Source organism: Ursus americanus, chromosome 3 (assembly GCF_024610735.1).
Source record: "Ursus americanus isolate L20-20 chromosome 3, mUrsAme1.1.p, whole genome shotgun sequence".
In the NCBI taxonomy this organism is placed as follows: domain Eukaryota; kingdom Metazoa; phylum Chordata; class Mammalia; order Carnivora; family Ursidae; genus Ursus; species Ursus americanus.
Window position 1 is genome coordinate 12864099 of NC_142129.1, and position 23088 is coordinate 12887186.

Genomic DNA, 23088 nt, shown 5'->3' on the forward strand with positions numbered 1-23088 from the left:
TGATCAAGGTGTCCCTGGATTCCTCTCCCCAACAGCCCATGAAGGGGGGGACCAAGAGGAGAGAAAGTAAAATGGCCTTTGCTTTTGCTCCATTGAGGGCAGCTCATTTACATGACAAACTCTAGTTGATGCGGGGCAAAGGGTACGTTGACAGGTTGCAGATGGAAATGTGAATGATCTTTTTACCAAACAACTTGTTAGTACTTATGAAAAATACATGTACCCTTTGCCTTAGCAATCCCACTCCTCGGATCTGCCCTCTATAAGCCACCAGAGTACAGTGCTGTCTATATAAGACTGTGTAAGTCCACAGTGTGTAGAGTGCTAGAAAATGAGAATGCCCCATGTATTGTACAGCCATTAAAAATAATGAATTAGAGCGTACATAGTTGACGTGGGGGGTCTGCCAGGAAGCGTTTTGGTGTGAGAACAGCAAAGTGCAGAAAACTCTATGTGACATGATCATGCACTTTTGTAAGATAATCACAGCCTCTGGTGCAGTATCGCTACGTACACGCAGACGTCAGCATGGACAGTGCGTGGGCGGATACTAGCTTACTACTAGTACATAGATTGCCTGGGGGTGAGATGAGACCTGGAGGGACAGTGCTTATAGGTACAAAAAAAGAAAGGACCAGGAGAAAAATGACAGCACTTGAAACAATGGTGTATATATGATTTCACTGGTCGTTTATGGATTATCACATATATGTACATATAAAGAAATTTCTACGGAAGCTTTCTCTTGAAACAGAATATTTTGTAGCCACAAGTTAAAAAAAACCCATACATACAGACTTCAGTGAATTTTTACAGAGCGAACACACACATGAAGAAAAGTTTAAAATAAGTTTTTAAAGTCAGGGTCAGATCTGAGACAGTTGCAGAGACAAAAATCCCTGGCAAGGGAGGAAGGAAGGCTCGAGGCCTCTCTGAGGGGCCCGGCAGTGCCTGGTAGATGCCCTGCTTTGGGAAGTGGGGAAGAGGGACAGAGAGTAGGGACTGAGCCCCAGGAGCAGATGGAATCCCTGGGCCTGTGGTAGAGGATGGAGGGGAGGCGAGGGATGGAGAGAGAGCCCGAGGGTCGCCGGCCACGGCTAGGGAGTGAAGAGAGCCTGGAGTACATCCCCCGGAAGGTCGGAGGGAAAACGTGAGGGCAGGAGCTGCGTAAGTCAGGAAAAGAGTTTCCTATAAAAGCTACAGCAAAACGAGGCCCAGAGGGGGGAAATGGATTTAGGTGAAAGCAGGAGAAACGTCCCTCAATGTAACCCTTCCCGCGTTGCCCTAACATAGCCCTGGCCCAATGCCCCAGCTACTGGCAGTTCCCAGGAAGTGACCTGTTGTCTCTTGTCTCCGGGGCCTTTGCACACGTTGGTTCTTCCACCAAGAACACCTTCAGTCCAGTTTGCCCTTCATGTCCAAGCTGAGACATGCTGCTTCCAGGAAGTCTTCCGGGACTTAGGTCAGGCACGTCCTGTGCGCTCCTGCAGCCCGTGCCCCCTCCCATCAGCTCTCAGGCTGGGATTTGATCGCTTGTGTACCTGCTTCTCCCCGTAGTCTCTGCACTGTATGAGGGGCAACGGCTGGGCCTTTCAAAGTTCATTGTTGGACCGAGCCCGCTTAGCACAGTGCTTGGCGCAAAGTTAGCACGTGAGAAATATTTCCTGTCCGAGTGCATCCATGAATGCATGAGCAAGTAAGACCAGAATTAAGGATTGATCATTTATTCTGGGATCCTAGGTGGGGACACATCTGGGCAAAACACTGTCAGGCCTTCATGCAGTAGAAGAACGTGCTCAGGGCTTGAGGATCACCAGAGGGGGGCGGGGTGGGGGGGCGCAGGGCCTGGGCTCCCTTTCCTGTCTCGTTGCTTGAGTACTTTTGTGAAAGATTGGGTTTGGAGGAATCTGACCAGACTGGTGGTTCAGCACCTCTTCTCCTGGAGATCCGGGAGAGGGGTAGGCACGGCGGGGGGAGGGAGGGACGGGACGGGACAGGGACCCTCAGCGGAGGGCAGGCAGCCTCTATGCCAGTTTGGGGGAAGGGGGGGCAAGTGAAAGGCGCAGGTGCGGGGGACCACGCCCGCCCTGGAAAGGGAGGTTCCTGCTGCGGGTTGCCAGGCTCCCAGCGACAAGCCCCGCACTGGCCTCGGTGTGGGCGCAGCGCCTCAGCAGTGCTCTCGCCAGCGCCCCCCAGTGGTGGTGAGCGCTATTGCTTCTGAGACGAGCCGGGAAGTGACCTTCCAAAAGCACTCCCGAGGGACAGAGCTTGAAGACCCCCTATTTCATCAGCGTCCGCGCGCAGAGCATTTCATGTGTTTTTCTCAGGTGGTCCTGAGAGCCATGTGAGGGGCAGCATGGTCTCCCCATTTCACAGATCAGGAGAATGAACAGGAAATGACTGACGTTCCCAAGGCCTCCCATTAGGAAATGGCAGAGCCAGGATTGGAATTCAGCTTTCCCGGGGTCAGACCTCCTGGGGTCTTCCTGGCTCAGGGCTCCTAGGAGCAGCCCTCGGGGGCGACAGGCTGTTTGCACTTGGCAGTAAGGAAGGGGGTGGACCCACGTGCAGCAGTTCCTGGGCGAGGAGACTCTGGGCAGACACTCCACAGGGTAGCTGTCCGTACGCTTGGGGAGCTCATCACCTCACCCCTTCCAGGGCTCAGTAATGGTTTTGAGTTGGATGTCCTCGTCGAGGGTGTAATGTCACTGCAGAAGCTTTTCTTTCTGACTTTTCAAAAGTTATGTTCTGCTTTGTTTCTTCTGTGCCTCTCTCTCCTGAGTAAAGTACTTAATGATCCCTAAACTCAGACCTCATTTCATTGTATCCGGGGAGCTCTCGGAGTATCGCAATCTCGTTTAAAAGTGAGATTTTAAAGTGAACAATACTGTTTTGCGTAGAAGTAGCCATCCCATCGTGCCTCTGTTGGCTGTTCGCTGGAGTTTGGGGGGGTGGTATCTACACAGAGCTGTACTGAATCGTTTTTCACATTTTAAACAGGCTCCTCTCTTCCTCCCCTTTATTTTTTTCAGATCACACACCCAGCTGGCTGCATGTCTCAGTTTATCAAGTTCTTCGGAGAACAGATCCTCATCCTGTGGAAATTTGCCTTACTGCGAAAGCGCATTTTGATATTTTCTCCCCCTCCTGTGGGTGTCGTGTGCTACAGAGGTAACTAGAAGCCGACGCTGGGTTTTCTTTCCTAGGTTTCCTGGAACAGAAACTGCTCGAGTCTTTGCATAGTTGACCAAGTTCAGAAGAGTTTGGGCTGTCCCAAGAGGGTCCCAGGTTTTCCGCCTGGGAATGCCAGGGTTGGGCTTGTGTTCTAGAATGGGCTCTGGTGGCCGAGCAGAGGGTGGGTTGGGGAACGCATCCGTAGTCTGGTGAGAGAGAATTGATGGTGAGAGAAGGTGGATTCTGATACACGGAGGAGGTAAACCTGGCAAACGTTGGCGTGTGATTTGGGTTGTAAGGTTCTGATGTGTGTGAGGTAATGGAGGAAGGGTCTAGGATGACGAGGACGGTGGGGCCACCAGGTGGGGCTCCAGGAGGAGTAGGGGGGTGGGGTGAAAGCGTTGGCCTTGTGGACACCAGGCACCAGTGTGGTTGGGGCAGGACGTTGGGGGAAAGTCAGGCTGGAGATAAAGGTTTGAGAGTGGCATAGAGAGTGCTGGTGACCGCAGGATGGGTGGCGTCCCTCGGGGAGAGCGTGAGTGAGGAGAGGTGATGCAGGCACAGGAGGTGAAGCAACAAAGGGGGCCGACCGGGTGACTGAGCTGGGGCAGTCAGAACAAGGGAGGGAACTGGGAGATGCGGGGGTTACCACAGCCAGGAGTTGTGAGAGAGGGAAAGGTCAGCAGCGCCAGATCCCAAGCAAGACCTCGTGGGGTGAAGGCTGGACACTGTCTGTTTGCTGTGGTAAGGCACCGTTGGTGTCACTTGAGATCGGGTTCTGCTGTGGCACCCGAAAGGCTCGTGGCCCTGCCCGTCCCCTCAGAATGCCAGAGCCCTGTGGTGACTCAGGCTGTAGGACAGCACGGAGCAGAGCCTCCACAGCGTCCTTGGAGGCTGGCTGCTCGGAGGAGGGGGCCGCAGGCTGTGAGGGAGGAGAGGCACACTCTTCCTCTCTCACCGCCTCTTCCTCCGTGCCCTCGCCTGGCCCACAGTGTACTGCTGCTGCTGTCTGGCCAACGTCTCCCTGCCTGGCATTGGGGGCACCATTCCCGAGTCCAAGCCTTTCTTCTATGTGAACGTGGCTGACATCGAGAGCCTGGAGGTAGAGGTGTCCTATGTGGCCTGTGAGTACGGGGCCCTCCCCGTGCCCTGCCCACGCCTCCTGGCCCCAATCCCTATGACAGCCCTGCTGGAAGCCAGGCTCTGGCCTTCCGGCCCCCCAGGGCCCTCCTGCTCGCAGACACGGGGCCCCCCGGACCCCTCGTGTCCTTGGCGGGGTCGGGCGGGTGCCTTTGGGTGACGGCCTCCAGGGTCCCATGCCCTGAACTTGGCCGTCCCAGGCACCACCGAGAAGATTTTCGAGGAGAAGCGGGAGCTGTATGATGTCTACGTGGACAACCAGAACGTGAAGACGCACCACGACCACCTGCAGCCCCTGCTGAAGATCAACAGCGCCGACCGCGAGAAGTACCGGCGGCTCAACGAGCAGAGGTAGCGGAGTCCCGGCCGCGCGGGCTGGGGGCGCTGCCCTTTCAGGACGGCGGGGGCTCTGTCCGCGGCCCGTCCTGCCCACGCCTCCGTCGTGCTGTGTTCTGCCGGCCGCAGGCTGCTGGGGGGTGGCAAGTCTGCAGGTGACAAAGCCGGGCTCCCAGCGCCTCGTCCTGCGAACAGGGTGGCACGTACACGTGGGGTGGCTTCTTTCGGACGGGCCTCGGCGGCTGTGCGACCCGAGGGAGAGCGCAGCATTGCCAGCGTGCTGGTGCGTTATCGCACGGAAGTCTCGAAGTTTGGTTGTCCTGGCACATGAATGATATCCTCACCGTCATCCCTGTTCGATGGGCATTTAAGAAAGATCGCCACTTACCTGAGATGACGCAAGGCCGGAACTGGCCCTGGACCCCAGGGCTTGGACCGCAAGCCCCGTTTATTCCTTTGCTGTCCGTCTCCCCGGGCTTTGGGGCCGGGCGCTGGGGCTGCTCTTCCCGGGAGGGGCGGGCGGCCCTGCAGGTGTCTGACCGGTGACCGGCCGGTGTCGGGGGTCCTGTAGCGGCACCGGGGCGTGACAGTGGCCTCCCTCACCACAGGCAGATGCTGCTGTACTCCCAGGAGCTGGAAGAAGACTACAACCCTTGCGAGGAGGACCTCTTCGTGCTGTAAGTCAGCCCGGGCGCCGCTGGCGGGGTTTCCCTGAGGATTCCGGAGCACCGACCGCTTTGGGCCTCGACCCCTCCCATGTCGTCGTCGGCCCAGGGATGTCCTTTATTGCGTCTGGGTCCACTGAGAGCTGGGCTCTGTACAGAGTCCACCATGAGCCCTGAGATGCCATCAGCAGGGCGGGGGTGGGGGGGAGGGGGTGCTAAAAAGTCGTGACAGTGAATGCCTTTCCTGAATGTGGCTCGTGTATTTACGCAGTACCACAAACCCGTGACATTCGAATCATGCTGGGTATAACCCCCCCCCCCCCGACCAATCAAAGGAAAACAAATACCCAAGGATGACGGGGAGCTGTGGGGCCTACAACTAGGCTTCCATGTCCCCGTCACCCCTCTCTCCCAGCCTTGCTGGCGGTGAAACCTCCCCATGCCTGCCCCAGCTCCTGAGCTCTGCCTCTGCTGTGTGGACGGCCGGCAGCAGCCTGGAATGCTCTGTGGGGGCTCAGGCTGGGGGGCCGGTGCTTCAGGCAGGGGCCTGGTGGCTCAGGCTGTCCCCATTAAGGCTCACCCCTGCTGCTGACTCCAGTGGCCTGTCCCGGCTTTGAAGGTGAATTTTGGTTTCTCACCTTCAGTCTTGACCTCAGAATGTCATCATCAGGGGGTTTCGGGGGTTTTGTTTTTTCCTTCTCTTCCCCTTACGACTGAGAGGCGGAGGCACACAGGCCACGGGAACACAGTACCCACAGTAACCTTCCGCAGGAACGTGGGGTTTTGGCAGCCAGGCCATCACTTGCTCAAAGACTTTGCCAATCATATCGTGATTAATGTCCATTGGCTTCTTTGCTAAACTTGGTGTCGCTTTAATAACCCTTGAACTTTGATCCTATTTCCTTATTTTCAGGGATCTTTCTGAGTTTGAAGCCATTTAAAAGCATCTTAAAGCAATGTAGTTTTGGTTCCTCACGTGTGGATTATCTGGGTGACTTTTTTTTTTTTTTTGGTCTTTTCTGCCCTCCCTTCTCTGTGTCTTATCTGGTGAATGCAGGTTTTTCCTAGAGCAAAACAACCGGATATTTCAGACTTTGCTGGAGGTGTCCGCCAGTCAAGATAAAACGCTGACCGCTGAGCATGCCCGCGGCATGGGCCTAGACCCCCAAGGAGACCGGAGCTTTCTGACGGACCTGCTGGAGGCCTACGGCATCGACGTCATGTTGGTCATCGACAACCCCTGTTGCCCGTAGGAAGCGTGGGCCAAGGCTGGCGAGCCTCTCTCACGTGGGTGTTTCACGCCGGGCCCCGGAAGACCTCATTTTTTTTTAAGTTGACGCAAAGGATTATGGTTTCTACTTTCCAACAAATGGGATTGTCGCAGTCTCCTTTCTTCCCTTCCTCCCTAGTGGTAAGACGAGACCACCTTGGTTTTATGTCCTGCGTTGGTACGATGTCAGAATCTACCGCTTTCTCCCCGAACTGCTGCCTCGTTTGGTGATCAGAGCAGATCCTCTCATCTCCTTGTTGAGTGACTTGAGGGGATATGGTGAAGGCCGTCTGTTACTAGGAGCGGCCGAGCTCTGGAAACACAGGGGTGGACTTTTCAGAAAGTCTCCCAGATTTTCATCCCTTGAGGTACTGGAGAATGAGAGAGCTGTCCCACGTGGCCTTGGGAGTGCATCTCCTAGAGGTGGAAGCTAGACCTCACGACCCTTCAAGGTTCTTCTCCGTTCCGGGAATCCAGTGTTGGGATCAAATCCCTTTTCCTGTTCACTAGGGCAAATCTGTGTCTTCTCTGTTCATGTGAGTAGAGACCTCAAAAGAGGAACAAAAGGATGTTTCTGTCCCTAAGGATGAGCTTCTCTAGGGACAGAATGACAGGAAGAAGTTTCTTACCAGCCAGCTGGAAACTAAAATTGTAGAAGGCAGCCTTGAAGCTTTCCTCGGCGTAAATTAATGGTGGCCACCCCACGTGATAGCCCTTCTTTCCCTGAATCCCCCCTCCTCTAGGGATGGCCCTTTAGCCTCCGAGCAAATTCATTTTACAATTTAGTTTCCTTGAAGGGCTAACATCCTTTTGGGGTGATTTAGGTATTTTTAGAGTAATGTTTGTTGCCCCCAAAGGTAGAGCAGTTGGGGTTCAAACAGGACAGAGAAGACGTTTCTCCATCTGCGAGTTCTCTGGACACATCACTAGCAGAGCCTCTGGATCAAACGGAGATTCACTGGGGGTTCCGTAATCAAGCAAGGATCTGAGCTGGTCACCCCGAGTTTGGAGCAAGACTGTGTACCGTTGGGAGCCCTCACAAATTTCTCTTCCGCAGAGATGACATTCCTTGAGCTATGTAGGTGGGGCCGGAGCCTAACACCTGTGTGAAGAGTGCGAATTTGACAGTGCCTTCGCCTAGGGACGCGTCGGGACCCCTGAGTGTCCGTGATGAGTTCACCAGCATTCCCCGGACAGGTTTTGGTCTGAGATGATTCCTATCGGTCCCTGCCTGTCCTCTTCGGCCGGGCATTCCAGGGATGCCAACTTCGACGAGACAGTAGTTGTTGGAACCCAGCTCTTGTGAGTAGAGTTTAGGTCTTTTGGCCATGGTTTAGGATTTTGACTTGGGCTCCTGGGTTGTTGGTGACAGTTTCTTGCCTTTCGACCTTCTTGCCTGGCTGTGTCATCGGCCTAGCCATCCACGTATCCATGTCTGTGACCTGGTTCCAGCCAGGCTAACACAGCAGAGAAAGAACTTTCAAATGGATGGATCACACACCTTATGTCAAGACTAGCTTTTTAGGGCTCATTGCTTTATTCAGAAATATTTTCACTGTAGCTCCTTGATAACAGGATTCAAGACTAGAGAAATTCACATGTACAAATGCAAATGCATATTGGTTAATCAAAGTGGTATCTTTGATGTAAATATATAAATAAGTTTGGGCATTGAAATGTAACTGTACAACTAATATTCTCTTCTCCTCCGCAGTGTGGGTTTAGCCATCATTTCAGTAACATATATGTTTACAAACGAAGTTTCGCCACTTCTTTCCTTGAAGAGCAACCTTCTCTTGTCTCTGGGGAAGGAGCGGCCTTTCTGACCTGGGTCAAGTAATGGTTGCTTTTTGTGGTGTCCAAAGGCTCAAGGTTTTCGAAGTTAGGGGGTGGTGTGTCTGAAGCAGGGGTAGGGGTGACAGGAAAGGTCGGAATCTCTCGGTGGACATAGGCCCTCTTCCTCGGGACCTGAGGGGTTTGTTGGAGGATGACGTGTTTAAGGACGTCTGCGCCCGTGCCTTCCTGCACGCAGACACTGGTGTTTCTGTGGCATTGTAACGCCATGCTCGCAAGTGCTCGTGTAGAGGTCATAAGGTGAAAATGAGGTTCCGGTATTTTCCTTTGAAAGGGGCGTGGGGCTCCAGGCTCCTTTCAGCTCCACACTCTTCCAGGCGGCCGAGTGGCCTCTCTGCGGTCCTCTGACACTTGGGAAGGGGGATGGGCGTGGAGGGCGTGTACAAGCGAGCCTGGGCTCAGCTGACCCTAAAACAGACCTTCTCCCCCACCCACCCTGTATCCCTTTTAAGAGAGAACCCAAGGACTTGGTCCTTCCCTTGCAGCTTCCTTCTGGGCCGGAAGTCCGGCGCCACACAGCCTCTGGCTGGCCGAGCAGCATGCCCGTTGGCTCTGGGCCCCCCTTGGTCACTGTTCTCCAACCCCCGAGTGTCTCTTGGTCTCTTGTCTGGATTGTGATATGGAGCCTCTTGTTTCTGAGGTCACCTTTGGACTGTTGACCCCCCCCCCCCCCCGCCGGCTTGGTCCTCCCGAGACCTCAAAGCTGATCTAAGGCCATGAGCCATGTGCTCACCTGGAAACACTGCTGACCTGAGACAGCTGGGCTGCTGTCATTCCTGAATCGAGTCCGACAGAAGCCAGGTGGCAAGATGCCTTATGGGGCCAGGAATCTGGGCTTAGGGTTTATTGATGTCTAGCAGAGTGTGACAGGGGCCTGTTAAAGTGGGTTGTTTTCAGTGCTGCAGGCTTGGCAGATGGTAACATTCAGCCTTGGAGAAAGTGTCCAGTTGTGCTCTCGCGTAGGGTTCTCTTCAGGAGTCAGAAACGGTAGGATTTATCTCCTGTGAGAACCAGAAGGGTGGGCCGAACAGTTGGTTTAGCATTGATGATGGCTTTAATCAGGCACGAAGCACGCCTTGGGCCTGGGGTAGATCTGTCCCAGGGCGCCCCCTGGGGCCTCGTGCAGTCCTGGGTCAGGACTGCTGTGAACTCCAAGGCACTTGCCCCCCACCGCTGCCCCCCCCCCCCCTCTGCCCCGAGCTGTACCCAGCCTGGCAGCTCTTCTTCCGTTTGGCCAGGGAACGGGTGCTGAATTCATTGATCATGATAGAAATCATTTAGCCCAGAATTTGCATCTAGAACTGACCTTGTTTTGTTCCACGTGAACATCAAGATGGGAATTTTCAGGGTAGCAGAGGGCACAGACCATTCTACATACCACCTGTGCAGACTCATCTGTCAGCATAACTACCTGGTATTTTAGCGAGAAGATACAGGTAAAGACAAATCCTAGCTGAGTGGCTGTTTTTCATGCTGGTGGCTATGAGGATGACCTTGCTATCTGTCTTGATACACCGAAAGCCTTTCCAACACAATAAAAAGATGAGATTCTTCACCTTTAACCTGAGGCCTTTAGGAAAACTTGTATAAAGGGCAGTCACGAATTAAACTTCTAATGGTAGGACAGCAGCCCTCTGGGAAGAGGCAGGGACCTCAGGGACCTTATTTTTTTCTTTTTTCTCAAACTAGATAGCCCAGGGAATGGATTGAGATGTTCTCCAAGTCCCTGTACAGATCAGACTTGCAGAGCTAAGGGGGTGGGAGGACGCTGAATAAATCCTAAAGCAATGGTCAGCTTGACTGTGAACTTCGCTTCGTTAGGGCATCCATTCTGAAATAGGCAAGAAAGTCAACCTGGGGACCAACGTGTCACACGGGGCTTTCACCTCCCTGTCAGGTTCCTCGCTCGCGGGCTCGGAATCTGGGACGTCCAGCCCGAGGATCTTCCCACCGCACCTTTCGGGCGTTCTTCATGCCCTCTGGCTCCTGAAGAGCCAGAGGCCTCCCTCCGCTGGCCCGAGCCGTCCCTTCTCATTTCAGGAAAACGCTTTGCTGATTCAGGTAGGGGCAGAGGAAGGAGTGGAGGGTTCGTCTTACTCCTGAGTGGTGGGTTGTGGGTATTCCATTGTAAGACTCCTACGCCTCTATTCCCAGGAGCTGCTAGGGCCCCGAGTGTTAGGAGAAAGACTAACTGTGAATTAATGTTTGTCTTATAAGAAATGGGAGTTTATTTTTCTATCGATGTGATGAGTGGAGTGTGCAGATGTTGAAATGGAAGGAAATTTCAAAACTATAAGCCTTGAAGAAATGTGAAGTTTTGTAATTTGGAAGCAACTGAGACCCCATAAAAGTTTTATTAATTTTTTGAGCGTGAATAAGGAGATGGTGCTGTGAAGTCTTAACCACACTCTCTAGGAGATGAATGTCATGGTCCTGGGGAGGATGACACGGTCCTCGACCTTAAGGAAAATTCTTGTACGAAGCGTGTAAACGTGATGATGCTGACTAGTGAGCCTCTTGCTGGAGCAGTGTGGTTTTATAACCTGGCACTTTCATTCTTTTCTGGAGCCGGAATACAGGGCCAGTTGGATGAAACTGCACATTTAGAAAGTAAGAATTTTCTAGTGCTTATAAATGATGATGGGGAAATAAAACCCTTTAGAGTTATTCTAGAAGTTTAGCATAACATAGGCTGTTAGCAGAATCCTAACCTAAATTCAGAAAATTTATTTACTTACCACGGTAGAAGGACAGGTATGATTACTTATGTTCGTTGTAGAATGCAGGTTTAGACTAACGATACATTTACTCTGCTTTTTTGAGGACAGGTGGGGAACACAGGAGTAGGTTAGGACCTTAGAAATTAGCCAGGGATGATCCACAAAAGGAAAAACCCACACAGTGGTCACCGAGTTAGCTGGTTGCAAACACATTTCATTGACATTGGAGTGAAAACTTCGTTAGGCCAAATCAAGCGAAGATAAAAGTAGCCAAAACTTGTGAAGGCGGCATCAGGAATGGTTTTACAGAACGCCCGCAAAGACCCTCATAGGAGGGGTGTGGATGCTGTGCTTTTGAACAGACTGGGTAGGAGACTTTAGGGGTACAGAGTACAGGAAAGCAAAATTAACTTCCTTTTACCCAAGCTTGTTGGCCAAAATTTTTTTTGTTGTAGGTCTGAGAAATAAACCTTTTCTGAAAAAGGCATGGTTGTAGCGTTGGAAAAATGGTTTTCCCATTTTCCCCCAGTTAGGATCAGCATAGCCTCCCTGTCGCCTTAAGTGTCAAACCCCCATTTTTTATTAATACCCCAGCATAAGAGTTAGAGCAATAAGAGACACTGAATCTATTTTTGTTTAAATTCTTTACCTCATAGTATGAAATTAGTAAGACAGTTGATCATTTTACCCTGAATGCTAGCGCACATAGCTATGTTGTTTGGAATGGTAAGAATTTAACGGCCTAAAGAAAGTTGGGGTTAATCCTGCCGCTGGGAGTAAATGTTTAACGGCTTTGGTTCCGCGGTACCAGTAACAGCCGTGTATGTCCTATCTGTATATATCTGAGCCAAGCTGTGTGCAGAGAGGTTGATATAACTATATTTACAGAGTACAGTTTTTACAATTAAAATTCACATTTTAACACGAGTGTGTGTGCTGCAGTCCTTCCCCGGCCCGACACGGGGTTTGTGGTAGGAAGGAGGGGCGGCCTGGTGTAGGAGCAGAACCTGAACTTGGACCTCACGGTGACGACGGAGCCCGCGGGCGAGGCCGGTGCCTGTCCTCCGAGAGGCCGTGGTCGGCGTAAACCACCTCCAGGTAACGGAACCAGAGCCGGGCCTGACGGCGCCGCGCGGGAGAGCGACACTGCACGCCCGCAGCCACACGCTCAAGTTTTATGTCATTTTTCACCTTTTGGGGAGTTCTTTTAAGGCAGTACAGGGTAGCTTCCTAACATTGGCTCTTGTGTTCAAAGCCGGGTTCCTCCTTTCCAAGGTCCGTGACCGCCCGTCTGACGTCCCCCTCCTTCCTAGGGCTGGGGTGACAACTGGGGGAAGGCCTTGCGTGCCTAAAGAAAGCATCGGAAGGTCCTAACGACAGCGGTGCGCTCAGCAAACAGCTTGTGTATAGAAAACATCTGCTGGGCTTTTATTAGCAATCACCCTAGCTCTTGAGTAAAGCCTCGCAAAAGGTTTGGGCACAGAGGAGGCTGGCAAGGCGCGCTCAGAGCTGCTCTGGGGGGTGTCCTTCTCGTGGACGCCGTGCACCAGGACGGTGGCAAGGAGGAGGCCGTAAACGGTAAGGAAACCGTGTTCTTACAGGAAATAGCCTGAAGCAAGAAAGCAAAAGTCCCACCAGGGATCGCAGATATCAAAAGGAATAAAAATATTAATCTCTGCACGATCCTTCCCCGGTCCTCTGTCCCATTATCTCACCGCGCGGATCAGAAGCAGGCAGCGCCGGTGCCGCTCTTACCACCGATCGCAGAGACTTGGCCCTCCGCCCTCCGTGCCCACCAGGGAGGGGTGCACCGCATACACCTGTTTCGGGGCAGCAAAGCCCAGCTTCTCACACCCCTGAAGAACAGAGCTGAACAGGTAAGCCTTGGTTTTTGTGATCTTTCCTCATACGCGTTTCGTAGCTGCTTTATGATCCTTTTAGGCGTTGGTTTTCACTCTCCGAGCGATTCATGGACACGGGTATACGTTCGGTCTGAAAACTGACCTGCCTGGGGAATAAGCCGCTGGCCAAGGCCTGTGAGTTCTGCTTCCCATTTCCCCCATGCTCCCTCTTTACAAAAAGGCTCACATCTCCTCCATTCTGGGCACTGCCTTCTGGAGTATGGAAACCTCAGGGGCAACCACACACAGGACAATCCTGGCGGGAGTATTAAAAACGAATGATTAGAAAACCTGGGTTACAAATCCTTGGCAAATCAGGTACTTTCTAGTTCTGTGCTTTCAACAAACTAAAGGAAGAGCTAATCACGCTACTAAGTTCAAAGAACTGTATGACTTTCGAATTGTGTAATTTAGGTGCTTAGATCTGTAAAAAAACGAAACAAGGAATATAAATGGTGTTGAGTTCTCTTTTAATCTTAGCTGTAAATAACATTCTTGAACTCATTAGGGTAAAGAGCATTCTACTAAAGTATTAGTTTTTAATTATCAAAAATTTGCAGTACTGTTTTTATCAGTTGTTTTGTTTTGCAGTAATTATAACAGTTAATCCTGTACTGAGTTAACACTAAAAAATTATTTCCATTTATATTTTTTGTTGGCAAGAAAATAGGGCAAGTGATGATAAAATTGCAGGCCTGAAAATAGATTACATTATGACAGCATTCTTCGCTGAAGGTGGAATGGAAATACCAAAGAGCCTATTGGTTTATTTTTGTAAATGGAGGATGGGTGTCAAACTGCTGTACATTTAAATTGCACCAACTATGTTTAAAAGAGTGATATAACAGTTTATTTTAAAATAATCAATATTTACATGACACCAGGAAACACACACTTTGGCAACTCTTACGTTGGTATCTAGAAAATGAGTTACATGATCTTTCAAAATACTTCTGAGGGGTGCATGAGCATAATAGTGGGGGGTGTGCTTTACAACGCTGAACAGGTGAGGGTGGGGGACCTCTTGGAGGAGAAGCACCTGGGGGAGGGTGCCTGCCTTTTAAAAATGCTGATTCCTGGGCTGCCTCCCCAGACTGAGTAACTGGGTTTGGGGTGGGCCCCAAGTGGGTCAGTTTTCAACATGCACCCCCGGTGGTTCTCGTGTAAACCCGTAGTTAAGCACTACTTTAAAAAATAATGCAAACTAGCCTTTTACAGTCTTTTTCAGCCATGGCTGAAGAGGGAAACACCTCCCCTATTTTTGGATCGAGGGTAGAACTGAAACAAGCTTAATTCGAATCTGAGCTCAGAGGGTAGAGCACCCATGGAGAAGCCGAGAAAAAGGACAGCAGCGGGCAAGGCAGGCACCCACCCCCCGGAAGTCCCAGGAGCGAGGCCCGGACTGTGGCTGCACATGTGGGGACAGACGAGGTCTAGCCCTTCCCCAGCCGGCGCGGGTGGGCCTCTTGGGGAGCAGGGAGTGAGGGTCACAGCGAAGGCTGAGCATGCGGGAAGCTGAGTACAGGGGGAAGCGCCGCGAGGGCAGCGTACTTGCCGTGGAGGGGCCCTGGGATCCTGTGACAACACTGCGGGGACAGGGGAGGCTTCTGGTCCCTTCTGGTCCCATCGGAGGCCTAAAGTGCGGGTGGGGGCGGCCGGCTCCCCCGACGGCTCACGGGGCCGCGCTCGGCAGCATCTGTTCCCGCTTCCTGGGGTCGCAGAAGAACTGCAGCTTCCGGGGGAGCAGCTTCACCTCCACTGGCATCGCCTCGTACTCCTCGCTGTCGATGCTGAAAGAGCCCCCGGTTCCCTGCGGACAAGAGGAGATGGGAGCAGCTTCCTCTCGGGCCACTTACCTTGAGCCGGGCATGTTGCTGCTTCTGGAAATAGCCCAATTCTGCCATCCGCTTTTTTTTTGGGGGGGGGGGGGTAGCGTCTATCACCTCTGAGAGTGTTTTGAGAAACGGGTCCTGCCACACCTTCCAGGACCTCACGAACAATGTCAGAGGACCTCCTCAGCCCTCGCCTTAGGAAAGCCAGGATGTCCCCTGGATTACGTTCGTGGTTCTTCTTTAGGACTTGATTAGCTCCGTCCCTCAAGTACAGCAACGTTAATGGTACACATTCTATAAAACCTTCCCTGATTCATGCGTTTAGTTCAACACTGGCTGTGTTGAAACTACATGCCACCCACTGTGGGGGACAGCTTGTTTGACCGACAATCCTTTCTGAATGCTGTAGGATAATGGTCCTGCGTCAGCAGAAGCCATCTGTGGGACCTCTTTCCTGAGGTATGACTCCTAGGATAACGGTAGAATTTAATTATAATCCTAAAGTTTCCCCCACTTATATAGGTTATTCTAAGCTTGGCATTTTATAATACAGGAAAACTCAGTGCCATCCCAAAAACTGTTTCCAGGTCCTTTATATAAAAAAAAAAAAAAAAAAAGTGAAGGTAGGATCCACCATGAGTATCTGCCAACTAGAGAATTCTCTGTTATAACACGGTACCCTCGGCATAATGTACATTCAGAAAAATAAAAGGCTCGGGAGATGTACAGATCACCTCACAGAACCGTGCCTTACAAATGGGGGAAGCCTTCAGGAGTCCCCCACTCAGCGCCGGACTCAGAAGGGGGTCCTCTCATGTCTTCAAGTATCCCTTAACCTCACCCGGAGCCTGGCCAAGTGCTCAGCCCATACCAGGCGCCTACGTGAGGGTCTGTTCACGGAAAGGAAGACGGACCAAGACGACCCCGCAGCTGTGGGACGGGCACCGCTCACCTCGGGAAGCAGCAGAGTGCACCGGCTGGCCTGGAGACACTCGGTGCCGGCCGCGCGCACCTCGGGGTCCCTCACCTTCTTGCTTCTGTCGGAACAGGAAAGAGCACAGAGCACGTTTGGCAAGGGCGTCCATCGAGAGCGCGTGGCCAGTTCCAGCCAGTTCCGTTGTTGAGTTTACACAGACGGACTCACGCTGTGCTGAACCAGGGGGTTTGTGAATAACTTTCCCACAAGGAGCCTTGCTTAGCACTGTGATTTATTCTAGATTGAGGAGGTTAACTTGCTGGAGAGAACTGTGTGTGAAGTTAAGACTGAGTGATCTTGTACCTGATTCTTGGGCTATTAAAAGCCCTACATTTAAAAATTAGAATGAAATGACAATTTTTTTAGGAAAAGTACTAAACTTGTGTTATTTGGTACTTGTGAGTCTATCAATCATTACTTGAAGGAGAAAACATTTTTTATTTTAAAGTAGACATTTCTTTTATCTATGTATATCAACCACCAGTTCTTGACAATTCTCTATGGTCACATGAATAGTGGGCTTGCCACACTACTATCTTGACCTTGGAGTAAGACTATCGCACGACACCCACTCTCCTCCTGCCATATATCCTTGGGAGCCAGTCAGGCTCAGGGCAAAGAGTAAAAGCTAATCCCAGTAAATTAGTCCATTCTTTATCATTAAATGATAACATTAATCCTTTAGTACGGAAGCTTCAGAGTTTTCTAGAGCAACCTCACACTGTTCTATTCCAATACCCAGAGGAAACAGACCTCACTTATCTCACTTCCCGTAGAGACCAAAGGAAACCCTGTGTCTGCTGAAGATGATGCCGGCCGTAATGCAAAACAACGCCCTCACCGACCTCAGGCAATATAATCGGTTTTCCGCTCTATTTTTGGATGTGAGTATTACCAAGGAGATTTGAGTACAGCTCGCCCCGTGGGCCAGACTCTCAATTAAGACAGTGTGAGGCTCTGGACACTCTCTAGAAGGGAAAGGCTTTCCCTTTCTTCCTTCCACTACAGACTCGGCTAGGAAATCAAAGGCCGCAGCATCACTATTCAGCAGAACACCACAAAGCCATGAAAGACACTCTGCGGCTGGCGGGCGCGGAGAAGGGAGTAGCCATGGAGACCGGCTGCCGCGGCCCGAATGTCTACTCCTTACACGGGCGCGAGAGGGAGCTCGGAGACAAAGCACAAAACCCCGCGGCTGAGCAGGTCACCAGTTGGCATGGCAACGTGTGGGCTCCAGGCCCCTGCGGGAGCCGGGTGGGGGCTCTCGAGCATTCTTAACCAATGAAACTCGGCAGAGGTCGGGCTTAACGGATTAGATGGGCCTGGAGGACCTTTTCCAGTGGAAAAGGGGAGAAGCCTGGAGACTGTGCGAAGTACCCCATACCTTTTCAGGTTCTCCATCACCGCCCTGAAGGAGGCGAGGTGGGCTGACAGGAACAGCAACCACTACGGTGAAGTGCTTCACCGCGAGACTTCCCACACGTCCTCCCAGTCTAGACTCAAGAACAATCCTGGCGTAGTTAGATGTGAGTCTAGGATTCCGAGCCACACACCGAGAAAAGGACCCAGAGAAGTTAACAGATCTGTCCAAGTCATGAGGCCAGGACACGGTGGGACTGAGATTTGTAGCCAGCAACTCCGACCCTGCAGCCCAAGTTCTGGACACTGGGCCCTGCTCCCACGAATCCTTCATCTCACTGGAAAGGCAGCCTGCCCCCCACTCTGATTTTCCCAAAATGAACCGGGAAGGCCAAAGTAGGAGAGGTACGTTCTACATGTCAACCCAGACACTTGGAAGAAAGAGGCTACATAGTCCCCAAACCACACAAGTATTCCGTTGGGTCTCTAAGACTTGATGGGGATCCCGGATAGTATGTGCTAGAATACAGACTACCCACATTTCCTACAAACCCCAGCCCACTTACCCTATAGTTATGAAGTCTCCTTTGCTGACACTGTCGGGTTCGATGCAGATGTTCATAAAGTCTTCTTTGCTCTACAAGGGCAGGAAAACTAACATTAATACTCTACGTTTTGTCTAACGCAGCCTGTTGTCCTCCTTTAGCCTCAGAGGTTCATGTTTTAAAGCTGTTTATTATACACAGACCTTCACTTTTAGTAACTGAATCCTGAACACACACACGCACATATAGACATATATATACACATTATACACACATATATGTATTTTACATTAAGACCTGTACTGAAGTATAATTTACATACCATAAAACTTACCACCTCATCACTAGCTTGCTTGGTTGGTTGGTTTTTACTATCCAGATAAGCTAAACAAAAACTCAGGTTTGTCAGAACTCAGAGTAGGTTTGCCAAGTTCTGACACTAATCATTCCAGCCATTGTGGTCTCTGGGGTTCTCTCCCCACGGGTCAAGCTCCAGCCCGTCGACCCCGGCCAGCCTCCATCCTCACCACACGTCAGCATCACACCACACCTGCCGGGTCAGCTGCTCAGTATGCAGAGCCCAAGAATGTGCTGGAGTTTTGGTGTGTTTTTTTTAAAGATTTATTTATTAGAAAGTGAGCGCAAGTGAGGGAGGAGCAAAGGAAGACAATCTTCAAGCAGACTCCCTGCGGAGCACAGAGCCTGACGCGGGGCTCGCTCTCATGACCCACGAGATCAAGACCTGAGCCGAAACCGAGAGTCAAGACACTTCACTGACGACTCACCCAGGTGGCCCCCCAAGTATGTGTTTTCAAATGTTGCACGTGCAGTTCCGAAATGCACCCAGAGCTGAAGAGCAACAGTCCATTTCTGCCAGGATAATGTTTTAAAAACCTGTCATTACCGCCCCCAGCTGCTCTAGAAGAACTGAGCTACAAGGAAGGGAGTATAAAACCAGACCGGGTCCTTGGACCACTCTCCCCAGTTTCCTACCAGTCAGCGGCTAGCAATACGAACCGGGGTCCTGTAATTCAGAACAGACACTCTGTGTCTGCTTCAAATACAGGCTTTGTTTCTTTTTGGAGAGGTTCAAAATCTGTAGCCCCAGGATCACCATGAGCTGCTGGGAGTGGACAGCCTTGTCTAGGATTAGAGCACTACCAAAGCACAACCTTCTCTCTCAACCAGGACTTACAGAACACAGAGGGGATGACTTGGCTCTCAGCTCACCGTTTAGTCAACAACTTACTCAACTACCATAAACTCTTCTAGGTGCTTGGGTTACATCAATGAACTAAAAAACCAAGAATTTCTGCTTACAAAGAATTTATCTTCTACTGGGGAGGGTGGAGGGAATGAACAAAATGAGTTATACAATATATTAGAAGCCTGTTAGGATGTATCAGCACAAAAACAGTAAATTAGGTATACGGAGAAACAAACGGTAAATGATAAAGTATATTAGAAAATAAACTCTCATATACTTCTAATATACTTATTAGAAAAATGAGAGAAAAGAACACAAGAAACACCAGATGGTGTGGGTGGTAGGGGTGACATTTTTAAAGTGGGGTCCGGGTGAGCCTCATTGACAAAGCAAGCTCTGAGCAGACCCTGAAGGAGGTGAGGGAATTAGCAGTGTGGATTTCCAGGGCTCTGGTTCTCAAACTTGAGCAAGTATCACCTAGAGCGCTTATTAAAACTCAGACTCTGGCCCCATTCTCGGAGTTTACGGTTCAGCAGATCTGGTGAGGCCCAAGAACGTCCATTTCTAACAAGTTCCCAAGGACCCTACTCTGAGAACCACTGGCCTAGGGAAGAGCGATCCACACGAAGGGAGGGAACCTCCAGGGCAGGGGCTTAGGGCGAAGCATGCCTGATATGCGAAAGGACGGCGAGGAAGCCAGTGTGGCTGGAGCAGAGCGAGAGAAGGGGACGATGGGAGCGGAAGTCAGAGAAGAGGGGAGGCCAGAGCCCTAGGGTATGTAGACCATTACAAGGCCCTCAGGCTGAGTGAAATGAGGAGCCTCTGGAAGATTCCAAGCAGAGAAAATACAATCTGGCTTCATTTCAACAGGACCTCTCTGGCTGATGTAGTCAGAGAATGAATGTGGGGGGAAGGGGGGCACTCAGGAATGCACTGGAACTACCCAGGTCAAAGACAATGGTTAGCAGCAGTAAGCAGGGAAGGTGGTGTTAAGCGCTGACAGTATTTACAAGATGAAGCCACCAGCACTTCCGCCAAGATTACATGAGAGGGGAGAGAGGGCGGCTCCAAGAGGTTTGGCCAGAGCAAGTGAAAGCATGGAATTGTAGTCCGCAGCCGCGGGGGACTGGATGGAGTACCGCCTCGGACGGGTGGAAGGGAAGAGCAGCAGCTCAGGGTCAAACCCCGAAGACCGAAAGGTATATTAGTCATCTGAGAGGAGAAGGTAAGTAGACAGTTACACAGATAAGTCTAGCATTTCTTTTTAGCAAATAGTGCCGGTGCAAAAATCAATGTATGATATTGACAGATTTACATGAGAAGACGATCTCAAAGGATGCCGGAAAGGGACTTTATAAAATTAAATATCCATTCATGATAAAAACTCTTAGATTAGGGATAGAAGGAACCCTCCTTGGGGCACCTGGGTAGCACAGCGGTTAAGCGTCTGCCTTCGGCTCAGGGCGTGATCCCGGCGTTCTGGGATCGAGCCCCACATCAGGCTCCTCTGCTATGAGCCTGCTTCTTCCTCTCCCTCTCCCCCTGCTTGTGTTCCCTCTCTCGCTGGCTGTCTCTATCTCTGTCAAATAAATCAATAAAATCTTTAAAAAAAAAAAAGGAACCTTCCTTAATCTTATAAAGGGTATATGTACAAAATCCCATCAAACTCAAGAACATACCAATGAAATCTGTTTAAAGATTTTATTTATTTGTCAGACAGACAGGGAGTATTTATTTGTCAGAGAGAGCGAGCCAGCACGTGCACACAAGCAGGGGAGCAGCAGGCTTCCCGCTGAGCTAGGAGCCTGATGCGGGACTCCGTTCCAGGACCCTGGGATCATGACCTAAGCCAAAGGCAGACACTTAAGCGACTGAGTCACCCAGGCTTCCCGCAGTGAAACCTCTCTGTCCACATCAGGAGTCCGGCAACACGGCCTGCTCGTTACCTCCACTGAACACTACTGAGGTCCTGGCCCAGGCAGTGAGGTAAGAGAAAAGATTAGAAGGCTAAGTATTTGAAAGGAAAAACAAAACTTGCACTATTTGCAGTTGATTAAATCTATACAAAATCCAAAGGAATCCATAAATAAACTTAGTAAGAATTTAGTTATAAGGTTGTTGATTCAGTATCAGTATAAAAAAGTCAACTACATGTCCATCTAAATCACATATTTAAAAACGAAATTTTAAGGGACACTATCTACAACAGCATCAAAAATTAAGATAACCAGGAATATACCCAGCAAAAGGCAAACTGTTAGAACTGTAAAAGCTCACTGGAAGGCATTACCAGCCTCATGAAGAGCTATGCCACGTTCACACACCAGCAGAGTCAATATTATAGAGGTGTCATTTTTCCTCAAATTGATCTACGGGTCCAGTGTAATCCTGTGCTCAATATAACAGATTTTTATGTGGAACTTAATAAAATAAGCCTTTTAAGGGATTTATAGAGGCCAAAGAGCCAAGAATAGCCAAGAGACTCTTTAAGAAGGAAAACACAGAGGGGATTACTATAAAATGACGGTAATTAAAAGCAGCATAGTACTAATAAAGGTTTAGACAAGCAGAGCAACTGAAGAGAGAATCCACACACACCCCACGTACACCTGCTGCTCTCGCAGAATAATGGGCTTACTGCACATGGGGGAGGGAGAGGATGGTCAGGAAATGGCGCTCGGACAACTGGCTTTCTATGGGCAAAGATTATAAAATTGGAGGCTTACCTCCATCATTCACAAAACTCAATTACAGGTGAAAGTGTTTCTTTTTAAAGTAAAAATAGAATCATGTGATGCACATCACAGCCTGGTTTTTCATTTAACAATATATGATGAATATCCTTCTGTGTCAGTAAATGGAGAACATTCTAAATAAATGTACCAGAATGGACCTGGTTCATTGGCTTCACGCATTTTGCTATTGTAAGTACGGTGAACAGAGCTGTACAAGAGATCCTAACTTCCACACATCCCACACCCCTTAAAGCCTCTTTGACTCTGAATGTACTTTTTTAAATGATGACTGAGTTTGGAGCTTTCACATGGCAGCTACATTGTCTTTGAATATTTTATTGCATTTGCTTGTATTTTTACAAAGAGCTGTGGAAACAGAAAATGAATGCGCCGCTGCTCGTGGTAAGCGGCACAGAATCTTATGCTCACAACTGGCACCGAGACAAAACGCGCTCGGTGCTCCGCACTGGCTACTCTAGAGCCACGATCACACCCTCGCCCGAACTCCGTCCGCTCATTGGTGTTCCGCCATCAGAGACAAAGAACAATGTTAAAAGAACAAGAACAAAATGCTAGAAATACCTATCATCAGAGATTGGGTATAAAAGCAATGTATAATCAGAAATTTTATCTTTCTTTTTGAAATTCCTCTGGAATAGAATCTATTTTTTTTTTCAACCTTATTCATTTTCACCAGTGTTTTCAGAATTCCGTCATGTAAGAAGTAGGGGAATGGCTACCTGTGTATGCGTATGCATCTGATTATTCCTGTGGGAGAAATCCCTAGAAATAGAAGCACACCCCTGGTCCTAGAAAGTCTATTTTAGATGCTTCAGAGAGACCAGCGAGACACCATCAAGAAAGGGTGTTCTGATTTACAGTTCGGTTCCAGCGGGAATGCACAAGCACCCATTTCCCACCCTCTCCAACACGGCACACACTAGCATGCTTAATTTAGGACACTTCATTGTTATTCTAATTTGCATTCCTTTGATTTGAGCACTTTCTCTGTTTCCTTACCTATTAGATGCATGTAAAAGTTACATCTCCCTGATAATGTAGTTATAAGGATTAGGTGACTTGACACTACATAAAATTCTCAGGGCAGTCCCGGGCAGAGAGCACATATTCAGCAAATAGAAGCCATTTTTCCATGTTTATTTCCTTTGTCAATATCTCCTCTTGTCCTCTGCGTATTTCTTAAGAGTCTGTTGTAAGGAAAGCTATGAACTCCTGCTCTATCATATTCTTTTTCCAATGTGTCATTAAAAATTTTGTTTATAGTTTCTTCAATTGTAAGTAGACCAATGTATCACTGTGATTTTTGCCTTAGACACTATGCTTAGAAAGGCCTGGTCCTCCCCGAATTTATAG

General features: G+C 50.1%; 2 protein-coding genes across 4 annotated transcripts in view; one reads left to right on the plus strand and one right to left on the minus strand.

Moving 5' to 3' along the window:
• Positions 1–12086, plus strand: part of DENND11 (DENN domain containing 11) — a 41997-nt gene extending 29911 nt beyond the window's left edge. For both annotated transcript variants that reach the window (XM_045792491.2, XM_045792492.2), the window contains 5 exons: positions 3033–3171; positions 4167–4298; positions 4515–4665; positions 5259–5327; positions 6373–12086. In XM_045792491.2, coding sequence (XP_045648447.2) covers positions 3033–3171; positions 4167–4298; positions 4515–4665; positions 5259–5327; positions 6373–6568 — 687 coding nt within the window. In that variant the 3' untranslated portion in view covers positions 6569–12086. The remainder of the gene's footprint in view (positions 1–3032; positions 3172–4166; positions 4299–4514; positions 4666–5258; positions 5328–6372) is intronic.
• A 1801-nt stretch (positions 12087–13887) lies between these two features.
• AGK (acylglycerol kinase) overlaps positions 13888–23088 on the minus strand; it is an 87300-nt gene continuing 78099 nt past the window's right edge. For both annotated transcript variants that reach the window (XM_045792493.2, XM_045792494.2), the window contains exons 14-16: positions 17794–17864; positions 15845–15929; positions 13888–14870 (exon numbers count right to left, since the gene is read on the minus strand). In XM_045792493.2, the coding sequence (XP_045648449.1) occupies positions 14733–14870; positions 15845–15929; positions 17794–17864 (294 nt within the window). In that variant the 3' untranslated portion in view covers positions 13888–14732. The remainder of the gene's footprint in view (positions 14871–15844; positions 15930–17793; positions 17865–23088) is intronic.